The 17801-nt window shown below is 48.9% G+C and overlaps 1 protein-coding gene across 4 annotated transcripts in view; it reads left to right on the forward strand.

The window, feature by feature from the left end:
- ARHGEF11 (Rho guanine nucleotide exchange factor 11) overlaps positions 1–17801 on the forward strand; it is a 111995-nt gene that overhangs the window by 71620 nt on the left and 22574 nt on the right. For 3 of the 4 annotated variants that reach the window (XM_052638280.1, XM_052638282.1, XM_052638281.1), the window contains exons 8-17: positions 4426–4545; positions 6433–6478; positions 7046–7122; positions 8254–8391; positions 11966–12040; positions 12229–12330; positions 13393–13491; positions 14673–14715; positions 15791–15887; positions 16026–16148. In XM_052638280.1, coding sequence (XP_052494240.1) covers positions 4426–4545; positions 6433–6478; positions 7046–7122; positions 8254–8391; positions 11966–12040; positions 12229–12330; positions 13393–13491; positions 14673–14715; positions 15791–15887; positions 16026–16148 — 920 coding nt within the window. The remainder of the gene's footprint in view (positions 1–4425; positions 4546–6432; positions 6479–7045; positions 7123–8253; positions 8392–11965; positions 12041–12228; positions 12331–13392; positions 13492–14672; positions 14716–15790; positions 15888–16025; positions 16149–17801) is intronic. The other variant, XM_052638284.1, reaches the window with a different exon arrangement.

Genomic DNA, 17801 nt, shown 5'->3' on the forward strand with positions numbered 1-17801 from the left:
TAGTGTGGTACTGGTATAAGGATAGGCCTGTAAATCAGTGAAATGGAATTCAGAGTCCAGAGATTAACCCATATATCTGTGGGAAAAGTGTCAAGATAGTTCAGTGAAGAAAATACAGTCTTTTCAACAAATGGTTCTGGGACAACAGGATATCTGTGCAAAGAATGAGTTTGGATTCTTATTTCACACAGTAAGTAAATTTAAACACAGTAATAAAATTTAAGTCAAAATGGATCAAAGACTTAAATATAAGAGTTAAAACTATTTTTAAGGACTATAAAACTCTTAGTAGAAAACATGGGTATTTATTCCTTGATAAACCACTTGGACTAAACAGTGGTTTCTTAGCTGTGATACCAAAAGCATAAATAACCAAAAAAAAAAGAAAAGATAAATTAGAGTTTGTCAAAATTGAAAGCTTTTGTGCATCAAAGGACACTATCAAGAAAGTAAAAAGACAACCACAGAAGAGGAGAAAATATTTGCAGCTCATATAGGTCTCAGTTCATTTCAGTTCAGTCGCTCAGTTGTGTCCAGCTCTTTGCGGCCCCATGGACTGCAGCACGCCAGGCCTCCCTGTCCATCACCAAATCCCAGAGTTTACCCAAATTCATGTCCATTGAGTCAGTGATGCCATCCAACCATCTCATCCTCTGTCATCCCCTTCTCTTCCCACCTTCAATCTTTCCCAGCATCAGGGTCTTTTCAAACGAGTCAGTTCTTCACATCAGGTAGTCAAAGTGTTGGAGTTTCAGCTTTAGCATCAGTCCTTCCAATGAACACTCAGGACTGATCTCCTTTAAGATGGACTGGTTGGATCTCCTTGCAGTCCAAGGGACTCTCAAGAGTCTTCTCCAACACCACAGTTCAAAAGCATCAATTCTTCGGCACTCAGCTTTCTTCACAGTCCAATTCTCACATCCATACCACTGGAAAAACCATAGCCTTGACTAGACGGACCTTTGTTGGCAAAGTAATGTCTCTGCTTTTCAATATGCTGTCTAGGTTGGTCATAACTTTCCTTCCAAGGAGTAAGCGCCTTTTAATTTCATGGCTGCAGTCACCATCTGCAGTCCCAAAAAAATATTTTGGAGCCCAAGAAAATAAAGTCTGACACTGTTTCCACTGTTTTCCCATCTATCTGCCATGAAAATATAGTTCTGCTGCTGCTGCTGCTGCTGCTAAGTTGCTTCAGTCGTGTCCGACTCTGTGTGACCCCATAGACAGCAGCCCTAGTACCTGAATACGTAATACTTAAAAATCAACCCAGTTTAAAAGTTAGCTAAAGATTTGAACAGACAGTCCAATAAAGAAGACATACAAATGGCCAGTAAACACATGAAAAGATGCTCAGTATTATTAGTCACTAGAAAGAGGCCAACCAGTGCTTTGAGATACCACTGCACACCCACTTGGATGGCCAGAGCCAAAATAACAGTTGTTGGTGAAAATGTGGAGAAATGTTTGTTTATATTTTGTCTCTGTATTCACTATCCTACTCTACTCCCACCGTTGATGTGAAAATGTAAAATGGTGCAGCCAGTTTGGCAATTCTTCAAAATGTTAAACACAGAAATACGATCTGTCAACATGAACCTAAGTATATACACAAGAGAATTCAAGGCATAGAACCTCTTATGTGAACATTCATAATAGCATTTATTAATTGCATAATAGCCAAAAGGTGGAAACCACCCAGGTTCTCATTAACTGATGTGTAGATGAACAAAATATGTTCTCCCCATAAAGTGGGATATTATTCAGCCATATAAAAGAGTGAGGGACTGATGCATGCTTTGATATGGAAGAATCCTGAAAACATACCAAGTGAGAGAAGCCAGACACCAAAGGCCACATATTGTATGATTCCATTTATGTGCAAGTCCAGAAGAGGTAAATCCGTAAAAACAGAAAATAAATTAGTGGTTGCCAGGAGATGGAGGAAGGGAGAAATTGGGAGTGACTGCTTTCTTGTAGGGTTGAAGGAAGTGTTCTGGAATTAGATAGTGGAGATGTTTGTACAGCTCTGTGCATATACTAAAAATCACTGAATTATATATTTTAAATGGTGAATTTATGTGAATTACATGTCGATAATAATTTTAAAATGATTTAAATTATAAAGAGGAGGAATGATTAATTATACAATGATCAGAGAAGGTTCATGAGACGACACTTGAGGTGGGCTCAATCTGTTTCACTCTGGAAAGTGCTTTGGGCCTTCAGTAACATGATGAGCTTGAAGTTTATTCTGAAGGCAGTGGGAAGTGATCCAAGGATTTGAGTAGTGGAGTGATCATATCTTCAAAACAGTGTTCTTTAGAAAAGTATAGTAAGTGGACTGACACATAAGGAAACCTTCTCGGAGGCTGTTACAGTACATACGAAATGTATCAACTAGAAGGGAGAAGTAAAGGAGAGGAAAGAAAAGACAGCCCCAAGTTTGGGTGCCTGGATAGATGGTGACGCCATTGATGGAGTGAGACAGAGGAGAGGAGAAGGATTTAGGGGAAAGAAATGGCGGTCAGCTTTGGATGGACTGAGTTTAAACCAGCCATGGGAGGTTCAGGTAAAAAGACCATCCTCCAGGCACATGGAGATAACAAGGATGAACCTCAGAAGAAAAGATTGGATTTTGAAATACTGATAGAGATCCGGGTAGCCTCAGCATACAGGTGGCAGTTGAAATTGGGGACTAGATGATATCACCAAGGACAGAGACGAGGAGAGAGCTGAGGGTGGAATTTCAGAGCTCCTGTGCTTCTGTGACACACTGCGTCAACCTCTAAACAGCCGCTGCTGTATTTGTATTTTAATTATTTGTTTGTCCTCCTCTATTGGACTGAGTTCCTGAAGGCCGGGACCATGCCTGCGTTGGCATAGTCCTCCTGCACAGCTGGCACAGGGCCTGGCGTGTGTCAGCTCTCTCTAGATGTTTGCAGAGCTGCAGGCTCGCCTAGATTTAAGAGAGGAGGCAGGGGTAAAGCTACAGCTGAGGGGAGGGGTGTGACCCAAGTCAGTGTCAAGATGAGAAGTCAGAAGGGGACAGCATTTTGAGGAGGTGGGTATTTAAAGAGCTCTGGAGGGAGGACTAAGAAGAAGTCACTGGATTTCAGAAGAGCATGGTGATGGGAGGAAGTAAACTGTGTGTGCTGGTGAGTGATTAGAAGACTAAGAAGCCTGGGCTCTACATAGAGACTCCTGTTGGGAAGCATGTTGGCTGTAAAAGGAGGGAGAAAAGAATGAGGCGGTGGCTTGAAGACTGATCAGAGTTGATGGAGAAGGTTTTGGTGTAGTAGTTTGTTTCGTTTTAGGACAGGAAACTTGAGCTTTTTTATAAGATGAAGGGAAGGAGCCATTAGAATGAGGAAACTTTGAGGATATGTAAATGATGCCCAAGAGGAGCCCGAGGCTGTTGGAGGCCCTAACCCTGTACAGGGATTAGATGGGGTTTCTCTTCTAAGGCAGAGGGTAAGGGTAGCTGCGGATGCTTTGAAATGGAGTGAAGTTGGGAACATTCTTACCAGATGATATTATCTGCAGAGACTAAGAGGAGGGCTGAGGGCTTGAGAGGCATGGAGATGAAACAGTAAGTATGAGGGGTTGCAGGGAGGTTCCAGATGAGTTTGGAGAAAATGTGCCCCCAATGTCTATGTAACTATTTAACCTACCAGCTTCACTGAGCACTTCCCATTATAGTAAAATAATAATAGCTGCCGTGCATTCAGTCAAGTAGCTAGGCACGAGACCTTCTGCTCAGCACTTTACATACATAATCTCATCCATAGCCTACATCCATCCCCAGAGGCATGTACCACATCTCCATTTGATCTATGAGGACGTAGTCAAGCTTGCCCAGGTCTACACAGCTAGTAAGTAGAGGTGCCAGCGTTCAGAGGCAGGCCTCCCTGACTGCAAAGCCCAGGCTGTGTGCTAAAAGGATTCTAGATAAGTGTCAGTGGTTCCCAGATGCAGGGCTGGGGAACGGGGGTGCTGGCTTCCTTGGTCCACGCTTCTTCGTCTCAACTCCTGTGGTTCTCGCTGTGTGTATGTTTCCTCCTTAGCATTTTCTGTGTGTGCTGGTCTGGCCAGTCACTTGAGTTGCAGACTCCTGAGTTGCAGTCAAGGAAGACCTCATTTAGCATGTAGGCCTTAAGAGCAGGTCAGATCAGGACCGGCCTCTGTCCTGTCTTCTCTCTGCCATCGCCTCCTGTGCTCTGTTCTTACCACGTGTACCTCTTCTTGCTCCTGCGTGATGGTGAAAGGACACACACCTCCTCAGAGGCAGTGATCTCCTTTCTCTCCCCTTTGTTTCGGGATAACTGCCTACCCTCCCCACTGGCGAGTCGCCCATTCTCTACTAACCGCTCCTCTGCCTTTTCCCCTCCTCCTTGTCCTCCTCGCCCCCGCCCACCCCACCCCCAGCGTATCTGTGAGGTGTATAGCCGGAACCCCGCCAGCCTGCTGGAAGAGCAGATCGAAGGCGCCCGGCGGCGAGTCACTCAGTTACAGCTGAAGATCCAGCAGGAGACTGGTGGCTTAGTGGTGAGTGACGGCAGGCTTAGCTCTAGGAAGGGCTCGTGCAGGCGGACGGAGGGGAGTGTGAGGGAGGAGCCTAGGACAGAGGCTGCCCGAGTCACACAGGACCCTGGGGCTGAACCACTGTGTGTTGTGTTTCACAAAGCAGCAGAGGGCAGCAGCTCCTCATTTAGCACCGTGGAGACCGAGCGCTGTCCTGAACCTTGGGACCCCATGAGAAGGGGTAGCCTGTTTCTCGCCCTCCAGCAGCTTACAGTTGCAACGGAAATGGAAAAAAAAATGCAGTAAATCAGACGGCCAGCTTTAATTTGCTGATTATCCATCCCCTGCTGGGTAGTTGCCTCATACCTTAGGTATATTCCAACACTAATCTTACCCATTATTCATCTGGTAGCTTTTCCTGTCACCTCGCCCTCCAGTAGTAGGTCTTCTCAAAGTAACGCGAGCATTTTTAAAAGTCAGCCTAAGTAAAGGGACCCCAGGCAGTTGAGAGGGATCTGTAGCGGCAGCTAACCACACTGTGCAGGAAATCCTAAGGAGGAGATGCTTCCTTATCTGTCCTAGTCAGGGACTTGACGCTTCATTAGTGCCTTACTTCTGTCCATCAGGCCTTCATTCTTTGGGTAAATAAGTAACTCTCCAAACACTTTTAAGATCTCCGAGAACAATATTTGCCAAAATCAATAGAAATTATTTGAGGATTATGCACTTTATTTTTTAGACCGTCCAGATCAAAAAAGTCTGAGAAACGCAAGCTGAACAAATTTAAACTTTTACTTTCTGAAGAATTTCTCAGTATCACATGGTTGATAGAAGCTCAGGTTTAGGATTTAGACCATCTGGATTCACCTCCCAGCTATAGTGCTCACCAGCTTTAAGACTCTGGGGCAGGTAACTCAGTGAGTCCCTGGGAGGGGACTTCCCTGACAGTCCAGTGGTTAACAGTTCACCTCCCAATGCAGCGAGGGTACAGGTTCAACTCCAGGTCAGGGAGTTAAAATCCCACATGCCCTGTGGCCAAAAAACCAAAACATGAAACAGAAGCAATACTGTAACAAATTCAATAAAGGCTTTACAAAATAAAAATAATAATCCCTGGGCGCCTTGGTGTCCTCATTTATGAAATGGAGATACGGCAGGATCTGCCTGATGGCGTTACTGTCAGAATTAAAGGGTGCCCTCAGGACGGGGCCAGTGTGTGTCTGCTGCTGCCGCTGCCTCTGTGCTCACATGCTGTGTAAGTGATGAGTCTGAAACACTCAGCTTGGAATCTAGGGGTCTGAGCGTCAACCCTTGCTTTATAGTTTACCTGCTGTGTAGCTTGGGCAAGTTACTTAAGATCTCTGGGCTTCTGTTTTCTCATTTATAACATGGGAGTACTATACCTGCCTCCGAGTTGTTTAAAAAAAAAAAACTAAATGAGATATAGACAAGAGTGCTTCATAAACAGTAAAGCATTAGCAACATTATTCCCTCCGCAGTGGCTGGTCAGCCTCAGGCCAATGCCTGTCAGTCTTCAAAGATGTTAGAGGCAGAGGTTTGCATCCGCAGGAGCTTTTCATACTCCTTGATGGTTCGGAAGTTCTTTCAGAGACGAGCCCAACTGAGGCAGTAGATGCTTTGAGGTCCAGGGTGAGAAAGCAAGTAAGTTTTTGGAAATTTTATCACTAGTAAAGCTCCCTTTTCACCATTAGGGGTCACCATTCACCTTAAATTGTACAAATGAAGCAGTAGCTGTTCTAACTGGGCATTTGTAAGGCGATGAAGCAGAAGAGGCCACTAATTGTAAGCAGATGTTATCTGCTGAGACTGAGGGAAGGGTTGATTGGAGGAAAGCAGTAGGGGGAGAGGTTCACAGCATCTGCCCTCCCTCCGGACCTCTCTTCTTTTTAGGACATACTCCCAGTCTATGGGGACGCCAGCCAGAGATCGTCGGAAGGTGAGTCCCCTCAGCACCCCTTTTTTCTCTGGCACATCTCTAGTTCACACCTCTTATCTATCGTCCCCTCCCTTTGGGGCAAATTCAAGGGGGGAAGTACAGTCCCTGCCTCCAAGAAATAAAGTAATAAGAGAAAGCAGTCCAGGTGACAGGGAAACAAATGTGTAACTCATAGCCCTGGATAGATAAGTGCCGAGGAGATGCTAGAATGGTGGTGGTCTAGACAACAGCGTGCCTGCCAGCGCCTGGCAGCTCGGAGCCCAGGAGATGCTGTCATGAGAAGAAATGGATGGGAACCAGGAGAGGGTAGGGATGAGCTGAGGGCCAGGACTTGTTGGGAGGTAGAGCTGTGGAGGATTATTCTGGAAGGTGACAGGGCCTGGGCACAGGTGTGCGGATAGGGGAAAGCTAGATATCGAAAGTCTCAGGAGAGCTAAAAGGAAACTGGGAAAGACAGGCCGGTGGCAGCTTCGCCCTCCTGCCCTGGGCACAGGTTCCTGGAATAAAGGCCCTTCTCTCCCCCAGGCCACAGCTCCTTCCTTACCGTGTAAACTGTTTCCTTCCCAGGCCGACTCTCTCTGGATTCCCAGGAAGGGGATAGTGGCTTGGACTCCGGCACAGAACGCTTTCCTTCCCTCAGCGAGGTGAGTGCCAAGACGGGGGTTGGGGGGGAGCCCCATTTAAAACCAAGCGTTCAGTGTTCCTTCTCTGGGCGTTGATAGGTTCTCTGCTCACCACATGCACCGAGGCCTCTAGCTTGTCATCTGGGCCCTCTGCTGTAGTTCTAGTTCCAAGGGTTTTAGTTCTAAAGCAAAAGGGGGGTTAAATGCATCCTATATGCAAGATCATCAAATCTGGCTTCTGTTTTATCATAGTCAACTCTGTTATATAGAGTCAGGTGGAGAGAGAGGCTGTAGCATTAATCGTAGCAAGCCTTGTTTCAGTGTAAGAGAGCAGAGACAGAAATTCTGCACAACAGTAACTGGACCAAAAACACATCTCCACCTGGCTGCAGATAGCATCATCTCAGGGTAATACAGCAGATCCGGCCTAATTGGAAGTGGCGGCTCCTCTTCCTTAGCCATAGATCTTTCACTTGAACAGCTTGTCTTCTCTGGAGTGGTCAGAAGAGCTTCAGGCTTTGGCCTCAAAGGTGGGCTTCTTGGTGTTCTCAGGCTGCATATATTAATTGCAGACATGAACTGGGAATATAAAAATTGGAGTGAATGAAAGAAGTCAGAACAGTGTTATCAAAATACTTACTTAGCCAGCTTAATGAAATAAGTAAGCAATTGAAAACATGTGTAAATCCTGATTTTAAATAATGGTTGAAATTTTATTTCTTTACTGCTCCTTCCCGTTTGTGGGAATGTGATGAATGTATGTGGAAGGCTCAGTATGTCGGAAAGACACCAAGGGCTAGGAGGGTCCTAAATAAGCCTCAGTAGGCATGCCCCCTGCTGGCTCCACGCCTGGAAGCAGGGGGCCTAGCGGGTAGTGGGGTGAGGCTGCCTGGGGAATACCGCATTACTGACTATCCGATCTTCAGCAAGTCTCGGAGCCCCTCCAAGGCTTAGTTTCTTTGTGCGAGAAGTGGGAGGAACAGTAGCTTCTACCTTGGAGGGCTGCTGTAAGCATCAAATGAGGTAATACACAACCGAGGGCTACTATAATGCCAGGCACAGAGTAAGTACTAAATTTTTATTAGCCGATGAGCAGAGCCCTGAGGATCTCCTGGGCGAGTTTCTTTCTCACGGAGTCCTCTGTTCCTCTAGTCCTTGGCGAATCGGAACTCGGTGCTGTCAGACACTGGGCTGGACAGTCCTCGGACCTCCCCTGTGACCGTGGCCCGGCTGGCGCAGCGCCACCGGCGGCAGGGCTCCGACGCACCGGTTCCCCCCAGCACCGACCAGGTGGGTGACCAGAGCCACGCTGGGCTTTCTCCTTTCCGTCTTTTCGGACCTGGGCTCCCCACGCATGGCCTAGGATGATCAGACTGAACCCTGTTTAGAATGACTAAAGGACAGATAGTGAAAGAAGAACCTGGTATAAATACATACACAGGAGAACGGCTGTCTTGAGTTTTGGGGTGAAGAGTCAGTGAATACATCTGTAGGGAAGTGATGTCCAAGGAACAGATTGCTGCTCTTTATTTTATTGTCTGTATAGAACAGGAAATAGATTTGTTCAGTGTTTCTCCAGAATAGTAACTTTCACCCTTCTGTTTCTTTAGCAAAGTTCCTTTCTTGAGCAAAATCTTATTATTTGGCACCCTGATATAGAAAACACAGTAAAGCTCACTACCTGGAACTTTTCCTAATCAACCACCCCACTTTGGCCCCCGACCGCAGGAGTACTTCTCTGGAGCCCTAAGGTTCTGCAAAACCTGATTTGAAAGCTACTACTTTCAAGGGTAACTAGGTCCAGGGGGAGATTTCAGGGAGACAAGTTTTGGCTCCATGCAAAAAGCTTGCAAAGAATCTGAGCTGTAAGACAATGGAATGGTCTGACTTGAGAGCCAGGGAATTGCCTGTCATTGTTCAGACAGGAGCTCAGTCATTCCCTGTTAGAGACATTGGCAAGAAAGCTCTGAGTTTTCTAAAGCCTCTTAAAATTCTTTAAAGGTTCTTAAAATTCATCTGCTACCGCCGTAATTTTTTTCCATATCCTCATACTAACGGTATAATGTTACTTAATATTTTTCTCTATGCTGCTAAGTCACTTCAGTTGTGTCCGACTCTGTGCAGCCCCACAGACAGCAGCCCACCAGGCTGTCCCATCCCTGGGATTCTCCGGGCAAGAACACTGGAGTGGGTTGCCATGTCCTTCTCCAGTACATGAAAGTGAAAAGTGAAAGTGAAGTCATTCAGTCATGTCGGACTCTTAGCGACCCCACGGACTGCAGCCCACCAGGCTCCTCGGTCCATGGGATTTTCCAGGCAAGAGTACTGGAGTGGGGTGCCATTGCCTTCTCCGTTTTAAAACTTAAGTTTATTTTTAAAGGAAATCTGCCGTTACCTTATGTTGAACATCAGACACGATCTGATGCTCTAGTTCTCCCTGTAGAATAGGGTGTAGTTACTTCTCAGGTCTTGGAGGGGGAGCAGGGAAGTGGATTGCGCGTGTATTGAAATGCTTAGTGCACCAGCTGCTGTGCTATTTCCTTTAGGAAAAAAAAAATTCTAACTTAATTGTCACCACCAGAAAAGGAGACAGGCATGAGAATCTTCATTCAGTGAGAGGCTGAGACAGAGAAAGGCTAAGGGACCATCCAAAGACTCAGCTTGCTAATGGCAGCATCAGACTAGAATTTGGTTTTCCTGAGCCCCAGTGCAGAACTGCCTCCTGTCCTGGATGCTCTTTGAAGACCTCTCCCACTTCTGCACACCCCACCCCACCCCCGCTTAGCAGTACTACAGGGCCAACCAAGGAGGTCCGGCGCACATCCTGTTCTTAAAGGAAGTTTTACTTTAGGTGGCTAATAGGAGCAGGTATGGAATAATTGGTCCCAGAGTCCTTTTCCTCCTCCTCTGAACTTGTTTCAACTTGGAAAACTATTTAAATTGTCATTTTTGAGTGATAAGAGCACATATAGTATAATTCCAGTTGCTTAATAACAATTTATGTTAGTAAGAACACAGGTGCAAACGTATACCATCCATGAAACTGTCAGCAGCTAGAAGGTAGAATCATAGGGAATTCAAACTTTGTTATATAATTCTGCAATATTTGATTTTCTTAGGAAATGGCAACTCACTCCAGTATTCTTGCCTGGAGAATCCCATGGACAGAGGAGCCTGGCGAGTTATGATCCACGGGGTCAGAGAGTCAGACATGAATAAGCGACAGAACGCACCCACAGCTACCTCTACAGTGGGTTCAGGATGAGCTACTCAGCCGCTGCTTTCCTTGGAAGAGGCTGACAAGCTCTTAGATCGAATCCCCAGCAGTTTTCACACCACCTGAGTACCACTGCGATAGAAACCCCAGGTGGCACTAATGGTAAAGAACCCACCTGCCAATGCAGGAGACATAGGAGACACAGGTTCCATCCCTGGTTCAGGAAGATCCCCTGAAGGAGGGCATGGCAACCCACTCCAGTATTCTTGCCTGGAGAATCCCATGGACAGAAGAGCCTGGTGGGCTGTGGTCCATAGAGTCGCAAAGAGTCAGACACCACTGAAGTGACTTAGCATACACGCACACATGATAAATATATTCTGCTTTTGCAATCAGAAAAACTGTAAGGTTTGTAAAGACTTTAAAAAAATAAATCCTTCTCCCAAACATGCAAAAAGCTAGTGCTTTCAGATTTCACTAGAGAGCCAAGTAGAGCCAGAAGCGGTCATCCAACACGCCCTGGAAATCCTGGACCTCAGGGGAGTGAGTGTCAGGGGAGAGGAGGATACTCAGGGTGTGTCTGAGGAATACAGGTCCAGCACATGAGGCCTGACTCTGCAACTTCAAACATGCCTTTATAATTGGGTGCTAGACTCTGATCTCTAGATGTATCCTGAGTCTCTCGTGTTCTATACTCAGTCATTCTGACCGCAGAGTCTGTAAATATCCAGGAGAACAAAAATGAGTGAGGAGTATTGGGGAGGAACTGTCAGGAGAAGTCTCTCAAGAAGGTGGAATAGGAAGGTATCTTAGACCTGAGAAAAAGGAGGCATGAAAAGTGCCTACTCTAGACGGGTTCCAGAGCACAGCCCTCGTTGGGGAATCACTGAATATGAGGGAGAGTAAACTGAGTGAAAAGTATAGTTGGGACAAGAGCTTTGAGAGCTCAAGTCACCTTTAGGAGAAAGCCTAAACTGAAGCATCTGAGAAGTGTGCACAGTGTGAAATCTCTCATAGACCTAATTGGTGGCGGAAGAGGGGAGGCTAGAAAACCCATGCTGAGAAGCTTGCATTTTAGACAGGATGTGGGGGTTTGGCCCGGGAAATGATGGCAATGATGTTGGAAAAGGATCGGCTCCATCCCCTTTCACTCAGGGAGGCGGAGAGGGACCACAGGGCTCTCCTCCAGCAGAGGCGGAGGGCACCCGGTAACTGTGGAGGAGCGCGTGGAGGCAGTGGGTTTGGAGGCTGTGTGTCTGGGGGGTGGGGGCTGCTGAGGAGAACAGCAAAGCCCCCAGCCCACCCGTCCAGCAGGAGCTCTAGGTTCTTGCTTTGCAGGCTGACACTCCCTCCTCAGATCTTTCACAAACAGGAAGTGAGCACTTTCTCTCGCTTCCCATCTTCATAAGTCACGTGACCAGGCTTCTCTGAGTCTGCCCTGCCCCACCCAGGAGCAGTTGCCTTCCTGCAAGTAAAAGTCATTGATTCTGTCCTCTGAGATTTGGGGAAGGTGGGGAGGTGCCGATGTGGAGCAGCCCTATGTGGCTTTCCTTGTCAGCCCTATGCCGTCCCTGAGCAGACTCCACCGCGGAGGCCAGATTCCTGTCCTCTGCCCTCTCATGTCTGCAACTTGACTCTCTCCCCCAGGGTGTAGATCAGAGCCCAAAGCCTTTAATTATTGGCCCAGAGGAAGATTATGACCCGGGTTATTTCAACAACGAGGTAACAGTTTCCTGATTTTTCTCCTTTCATCATTCTCTGTCATACCCGCCGCTCTGCACTGGCACCAACTGGGAGGGAGCGTGGGGGAGGGAGCCACGCTTATCCGGCGGGGACCACGGGAGCTGAGCTGAGGCAGGCAGCGCCCTCCCTCTGCGCCCTCCAGCCCTGCCCATCCTTCTGCCTTCCAGAGCGACATCATATTCCAGGACTTCGAGAAACTCAAGTCGAGGCCAGCTCACCTGGGGGTTTTTCTGCGGTACATCTTCTCTCAGGCGGACCCCAGTCCCCTGGTAAGTCGCAGGTGTCTGTCTCAAATGAATGCTTGCTTGTGCTTGGCCTCTGTCCGTGCGCTCTAGATATGGTCAGTCAGATCCGTGGGCACGACCCAGCGTCACGAAGACAAGACAAAATAGAAAAGAAGGGGCAACCTAGGTGAAACGGACTCTTGCTGCTAGCTGCATCAATAACACAGGGAGGAGGAGGGAGGGCTAGATTAAGAAAGCTGTCATTCTGAATCTGCTTGGAAGAGATGGTCTTTCTGGGTGTTTTGAATGAAGGTGGATACAGATGAATCATGGGGGATTTAAAGAGCACCCCTTGTAAATATACAGTGTTGCCACAAGAAAGCTTGGCAGACAGGCAAGGTGATAAAATGTCTTCAGTCTGAAGGTGATGACAAAGAGGATCGATCATGAAGGGTGGAGATCAGGGTCCCCGGCGACAGTGCTTTGAGCCAGCAGCCTTACCAGGTTCTGTCATTCTGCTCAGCTGCTCATAAAGGAAGGGAGAGGAAGGAGAGAGACTGGTGTCGCTTGTTCTCCAGAATACGCTTCTTGCCCTTGGCACGCACTGCCATCTTTCCTTTCCGCGGCTGTCTCTGTTAGAAGCCAGAGTCAGCATCCGACTGCTCAGCAGGTGTTCTGTGAACACCCACGTGTACGTCCCGAGCATTCGTGTCTCAGGAGCGTCCCTGAGGGAAGATGAGGTACAACAGAGAGAAACACAGGCCCTTAACAACAACAGATGAACAAATACGAGACAGAATGTCACGTGAGGAGAGGAGTCAGAGTCGGGGAGTGATCGTGTTGGGGGAGGCGTGTGCACACCAAGGGAATGATCAACCACAGGTTTCTGAAACACTCTCAGCCAGGGCTTCTCAACCTCATCACCACTGACCTTTTGGGGTGCTGGCGTGTGCATTGCAGGATCTTAGCTGCATCACTGTACTCCACCCACTAGATGCCAGTAGCAGACGTAACAGTCAAAAATGCCACTGGACATTACTAGGTGTCTCCTGGAGGGCAAAAAGACTCCAGATTGAGAATCACTCTAACCCATTTTCTCTCTCCTAGCTTTTTTACTTGTGTGCAGAAGTTTATCAGCAAACAAACCCCAAGGATTCCCGAAGCTTGGGAAAAGACATCTGGAATATTTTCCTAGAGAAAAATGCGGTAAGGCAGTCATAAATTGGACTACAGTTTGGTTATATTGTTTCGACCACTCAGAAGCAGAGGGAAAACTAAGCAAAGCATTCAGGCCAAATTTAGACAGGTTCTTAAAGAGGATTCCTGGGTTCTGCTCCTAGCTGTAGTCTCTAAAGTTTGATCTCCTCTTGTACCTCTTTTGTTCCACATGTGGCAAGGTAGAATGCACATTGCCTCTCTCAGAAATGTTTAGAGAAGAAAAGAACTTACATCATGTCCTAATTGGTTTCCTCTGGATCAGTGCCCTGGTTTCCTTCAACTCTCCTTGCCTTGCTCATCCCTGGGATGAAGACATCAGATGATAGAAATCAGTGAGCCAAGAGGCGAGCCCAGATTGCTGAAGCTCAGCCTGGCTTGCTCTTAATGCCCAAAGGCAGGGTTCAGAGGGAGGGGACCCCAGGGCGTCTGGGGCAGATGAGCACCCTGCCTCTGGACGTAGCCCCCAGGGATGTGTCGGGGTTACCTGGTGGCAGTGCCCTGGCCTGCAGAGGGTCGTTCCCATCTTGGACTTTCTACTCTGATCAACTAAAGTAATTCCAAAATGACTTTGTTCATCTGGCAGTAAGCTACTAAGACTAATGAGATTGGGAAATAAACTGTTTTTCCTCAAGATTTTTATTTTTGTTCCCTTTAGCGGGTCTTGAGTAAGGAGGTTAGAGCTGCCAGTTGTTCCCTGTTGGTTGTTAGGGAACCGCCTGAGGATCGAGCTGTCAGGCACTTGTAGAGCAGAGCCAGGCAGTGCACTCATGGGAAGACTTGGTAACAGAGGCCAGCTCTCCTTTGGGAGTGAAAGAAACGGGAGGCTGTCAAATCGCCTCATAAATATTTCTCCCTCGCGGCTAAACTGGTCCCAGGTCACTTTTTTGGACCTTTCCATTCTATGCACCCTGATGTCCCTGAAATAAGAGTGGGGAGAGTACAGGGGCCACCCTAGAGTGTGGCCCTAGCTTGCCTTGCCACCTCAGAGTCCACTTCTCACATCACTAGCCTAGAATTCAGTTGGCGGGAGGTGAGGAGGGCGTGGTGGTGCAGGGAGAGGGGAGCGCAGGTGATGTTCCGAAGCCCCTCCGACCCTGCGTGGCACCGCCCACCTCCGCTCGGGTGTGTGTGTGGACCTCACCACTTCTGCCCCCACCTCTGTCTTTCAGCCTCTGAGGGTGAAGGTCCCAGAAATGTTGCAGGCCGAAATTGGTAAGTTGGCTCCTTGGTCCGTTCGTGTCCTTTTGGGTCCATCTTGTGCTGGCCCCTCAGGATGGGGCACGGGGAAAGGAGGGGACGCACACAGTCTGTGCCTTGGGCAGCTGTTCTCAGATTGGAGGAAATAGGGACAGTTCCTCCTCGCAGTCGTCCATGGACACGCACAAATAGAGGACACACCCTGCCTGGGAACTTGTCATGGGGAGTCACGACTTCATCAGGAGACCAAGGTCTTTTCTCCCAGCCTTCCCCGTGACCTGTCTGGGCCTCAGTTGGCTCAACTGTTCCAAGAGGAAATTGGATTGCTAGACCTGGTCACTCATCAGGATCCCTTGGGGAATTCTTTCTTAAAAACACAGAAACCAGGGCCTCAGTCCACCCCACCTGCAGTCAGAACCCTGGAGTGTCTTTGTTCTTTTGTTTTGCTCTGCTGGAGCTGCTTAAGTGACGCAGTGAGGAGCCAGTGCACGAGCTGGTCGCCCTGCTGCCCCCACTCAAGTCTGAGTAGAAGAGCTGAGGGGGCAGTGTGGGGAGGATGTCAGTCTGAGAGGCGAATCCCAGGAGCTCTCTAGAGGGTAGGAGTTTGAAACCGCCCTCGAAAAGAGGCACTTTCCAGGCCCGGGTGGCAGGAAGCTTGTGGGCACAGGCAGAGGGCGAATGTAGGGACAGGAAAGGCACCGTCCAGTTTCTGGTGGGCAGCTGGGGCAGCCTTGCTTTTTCAGCTTTGCGAGCTGGGCCTGGGGCCATGGAGGAAGACTGGGCCTCTTCGAGGTTTGCCCTAGATGTCAGAGCACAGCGTCTGGACACATCCAGAGACGAGCTTTAACGTTTCCCCACTTAATGAGTGTAGAACACCCCGGAAATACTTTTGTCCTTCGGGCTTGGACATCAGGATTCCAGTCCTGAGTTGAGAGACCTGGTAGGTCCAGGCCTCCGTTGCCTTAGTCAGCAGGAGGACAGAACAGCAGCTTGCCCTCTGGGACCACAGGGGACTTGGAGGTCCTGAGCTGATGCAGCCTCCTGCTCCCCACCGCCCGTCCCCGTGCTGTCTTCCCTCTGCCCGCCACAGACCTGCGCCTGCGAAGCAGTGAGGATGTGCGCGCGGCTCTCTGCGAGGCTCAGGAGGCGGCCGTGCCCGAGATCCAGGAGCAGATCCACGACTACAGGTGCCCGGCGCCCCCTCCTGCGCCCTCCCTGCCTCCTCGCCCCTTTTCTTTCCCCTGGTGTGTGTGCGCGCGCACCTCACTCCCTGTCCAGTGTTGAACGTTGGTATACATTTGTTTCTCTCTGTGTGTCTGGCTCAGAACAAAGCGCACCCTGGGGCTGGGCAGCCTATACGGTGAAAACGACCTGCTGGAGCTGGATGGGGACCCTCTCCGTGAGCGCCAGGTGGCCGAGAAGCAGCTGGCTGCCCTGGGAGACATCCTGTGAGTCTCCAGTACACTCCCACCCCCAGACATGCTGCACAGATTGATGTGGTCCATGGGTCTGTTCCCCAGCCTCTCCCCCTCTTCCGTTTCTTGCCTGACCCGTCTTCCCACCCTCCTGCTTCATGTGCCAGGCTGGGGCTCCTGGCAGTAATCCAGTGGTTGTGACAAACCACAGGCTCCAGGAACGCAGGGAGCTTTCTGCGCCCTTCGGAGCCTCTCCCTGACGGTTCTCCCTTCTTGCTCGAAGGTCATATCTGGCGCTGAGTGTGAGAGCTACACTGTGATTCTCCGGGGGATGAAGTTCCTTCAGGAGGCAGATGGCTCATGGGAAATTGAACCATTCTTAACTAAGTGCACCAGAGTGCTGAAGTAACTGAACTTAGGCACTTCTGGAACACCTGCTGTGGCTATCTCTTTCCAGTCCTGTTTTCTGAACGTGTCCCAGGCTCCTAGAATGACGTTGTGGGGATGCCCCCAGGCGTAGACGTAGATTTTCACCCCGCTACTGCTTCTCCACTCAGTAGCTCTGCGGCTTGTTTCGTTTTGGTCACACCATGGGCATGCAGGGTCTTCATTCCTAGATCAGAGATCTAACCTGTGGCCCCTGCAGTGGAAGTGCTGAATCTTAACAGCTGGACCGTCAGGGGATTCTGAGTAGTTGTCTGACCTTGATCAAGCCATTTCATCCACCTTGAAAGTGAAAGTTTTAGTCATTCAGTTGAGTCCTACCCTTTGAGACTCATGGACTGTAGCCCACCAGGATCCTCTGTCCATGGGTATTCTCCAGGCCAGAATACTAGAGTGGGTAGCGATGCCCTTCTCCAGGGGGGTCTTCCCAACCCAGGGGTCAAACTTCAGTCGCCTGCGTTACAGACAGATTACTTAGCGTCTGAGCCACCAGGTCTCATCTAAAATGACAAAAGTTGGGCTAGATGATCTCTGCTGATATTTCAATTCAGCAAATATTCATGGAGTCCCCACTGGTGCTAAGCACTGTCTGGGCTCCTGGGATACATCAGTAAACAGCAGCGCTTCTGGAGCTTATGCTATCGTGGGAAGAGGATGCAGTGTATAATAAGTAAACTGTACCTAGTGCAGGCTGAGGGAGGTCAGGAGCACCTAAGCCAGTGGGTTACGATTTCAAATAAAGCCTGATCCAGGAAGAAAACGGGGACATCCTCCTTGGAAACGTCTTGGGGGATGAGCACCCCAGGCAGAGGGAACAGCTAGGGCATATTTGAGGAACAGTAGATGAGTGTGGCCAGAACAGATTGAGAAACTCAGTGCTGACATCAGAAGTAACTGGAGGTACAGCCTCGCAGAGCCTGTTGTAACTGCTTTGGTTTTTCTCTGTCGGTGAACAGGAGCCACTGGAGCGTGAGGCTCGAGTGTGGGTGGAGGGTGGTGGGAGAGCATGGAGGGGTTCCAAACAGGGAAGTCAGCCACTGTAGCTCACACAGTAGGGCTCAGGCCGGAGCCTTGGTGATGGGGGCTGTAGAAAGAGGTCAGCTCCAAGTGTGTGTTGACTGTAGAACCAACAGGAGAAATTTCCTAAAAAATGATGTATAGGATGTGAGAGGAAGGAAAACCAGGGGAGACTCCGTAGTTCTTGCCTAACCAACTGAAAGGACAAAGGAGCCATCAGCTGAG

This window comes from Budorcas taxicolor, chromosome 3 (genome assembly GCF_023091745.1).
Source record: "Budorcas taxicolor isolate Tak-1 chromosome 3, Takin1.1, whole genome shotgun sequence".
NCBI classification, from domain to species: Eukaryota; Metazoa; Chordata; class Mammalia; order Artiodactyla; family Bovidae; genus Budorcas; species Budorcas taxicolor.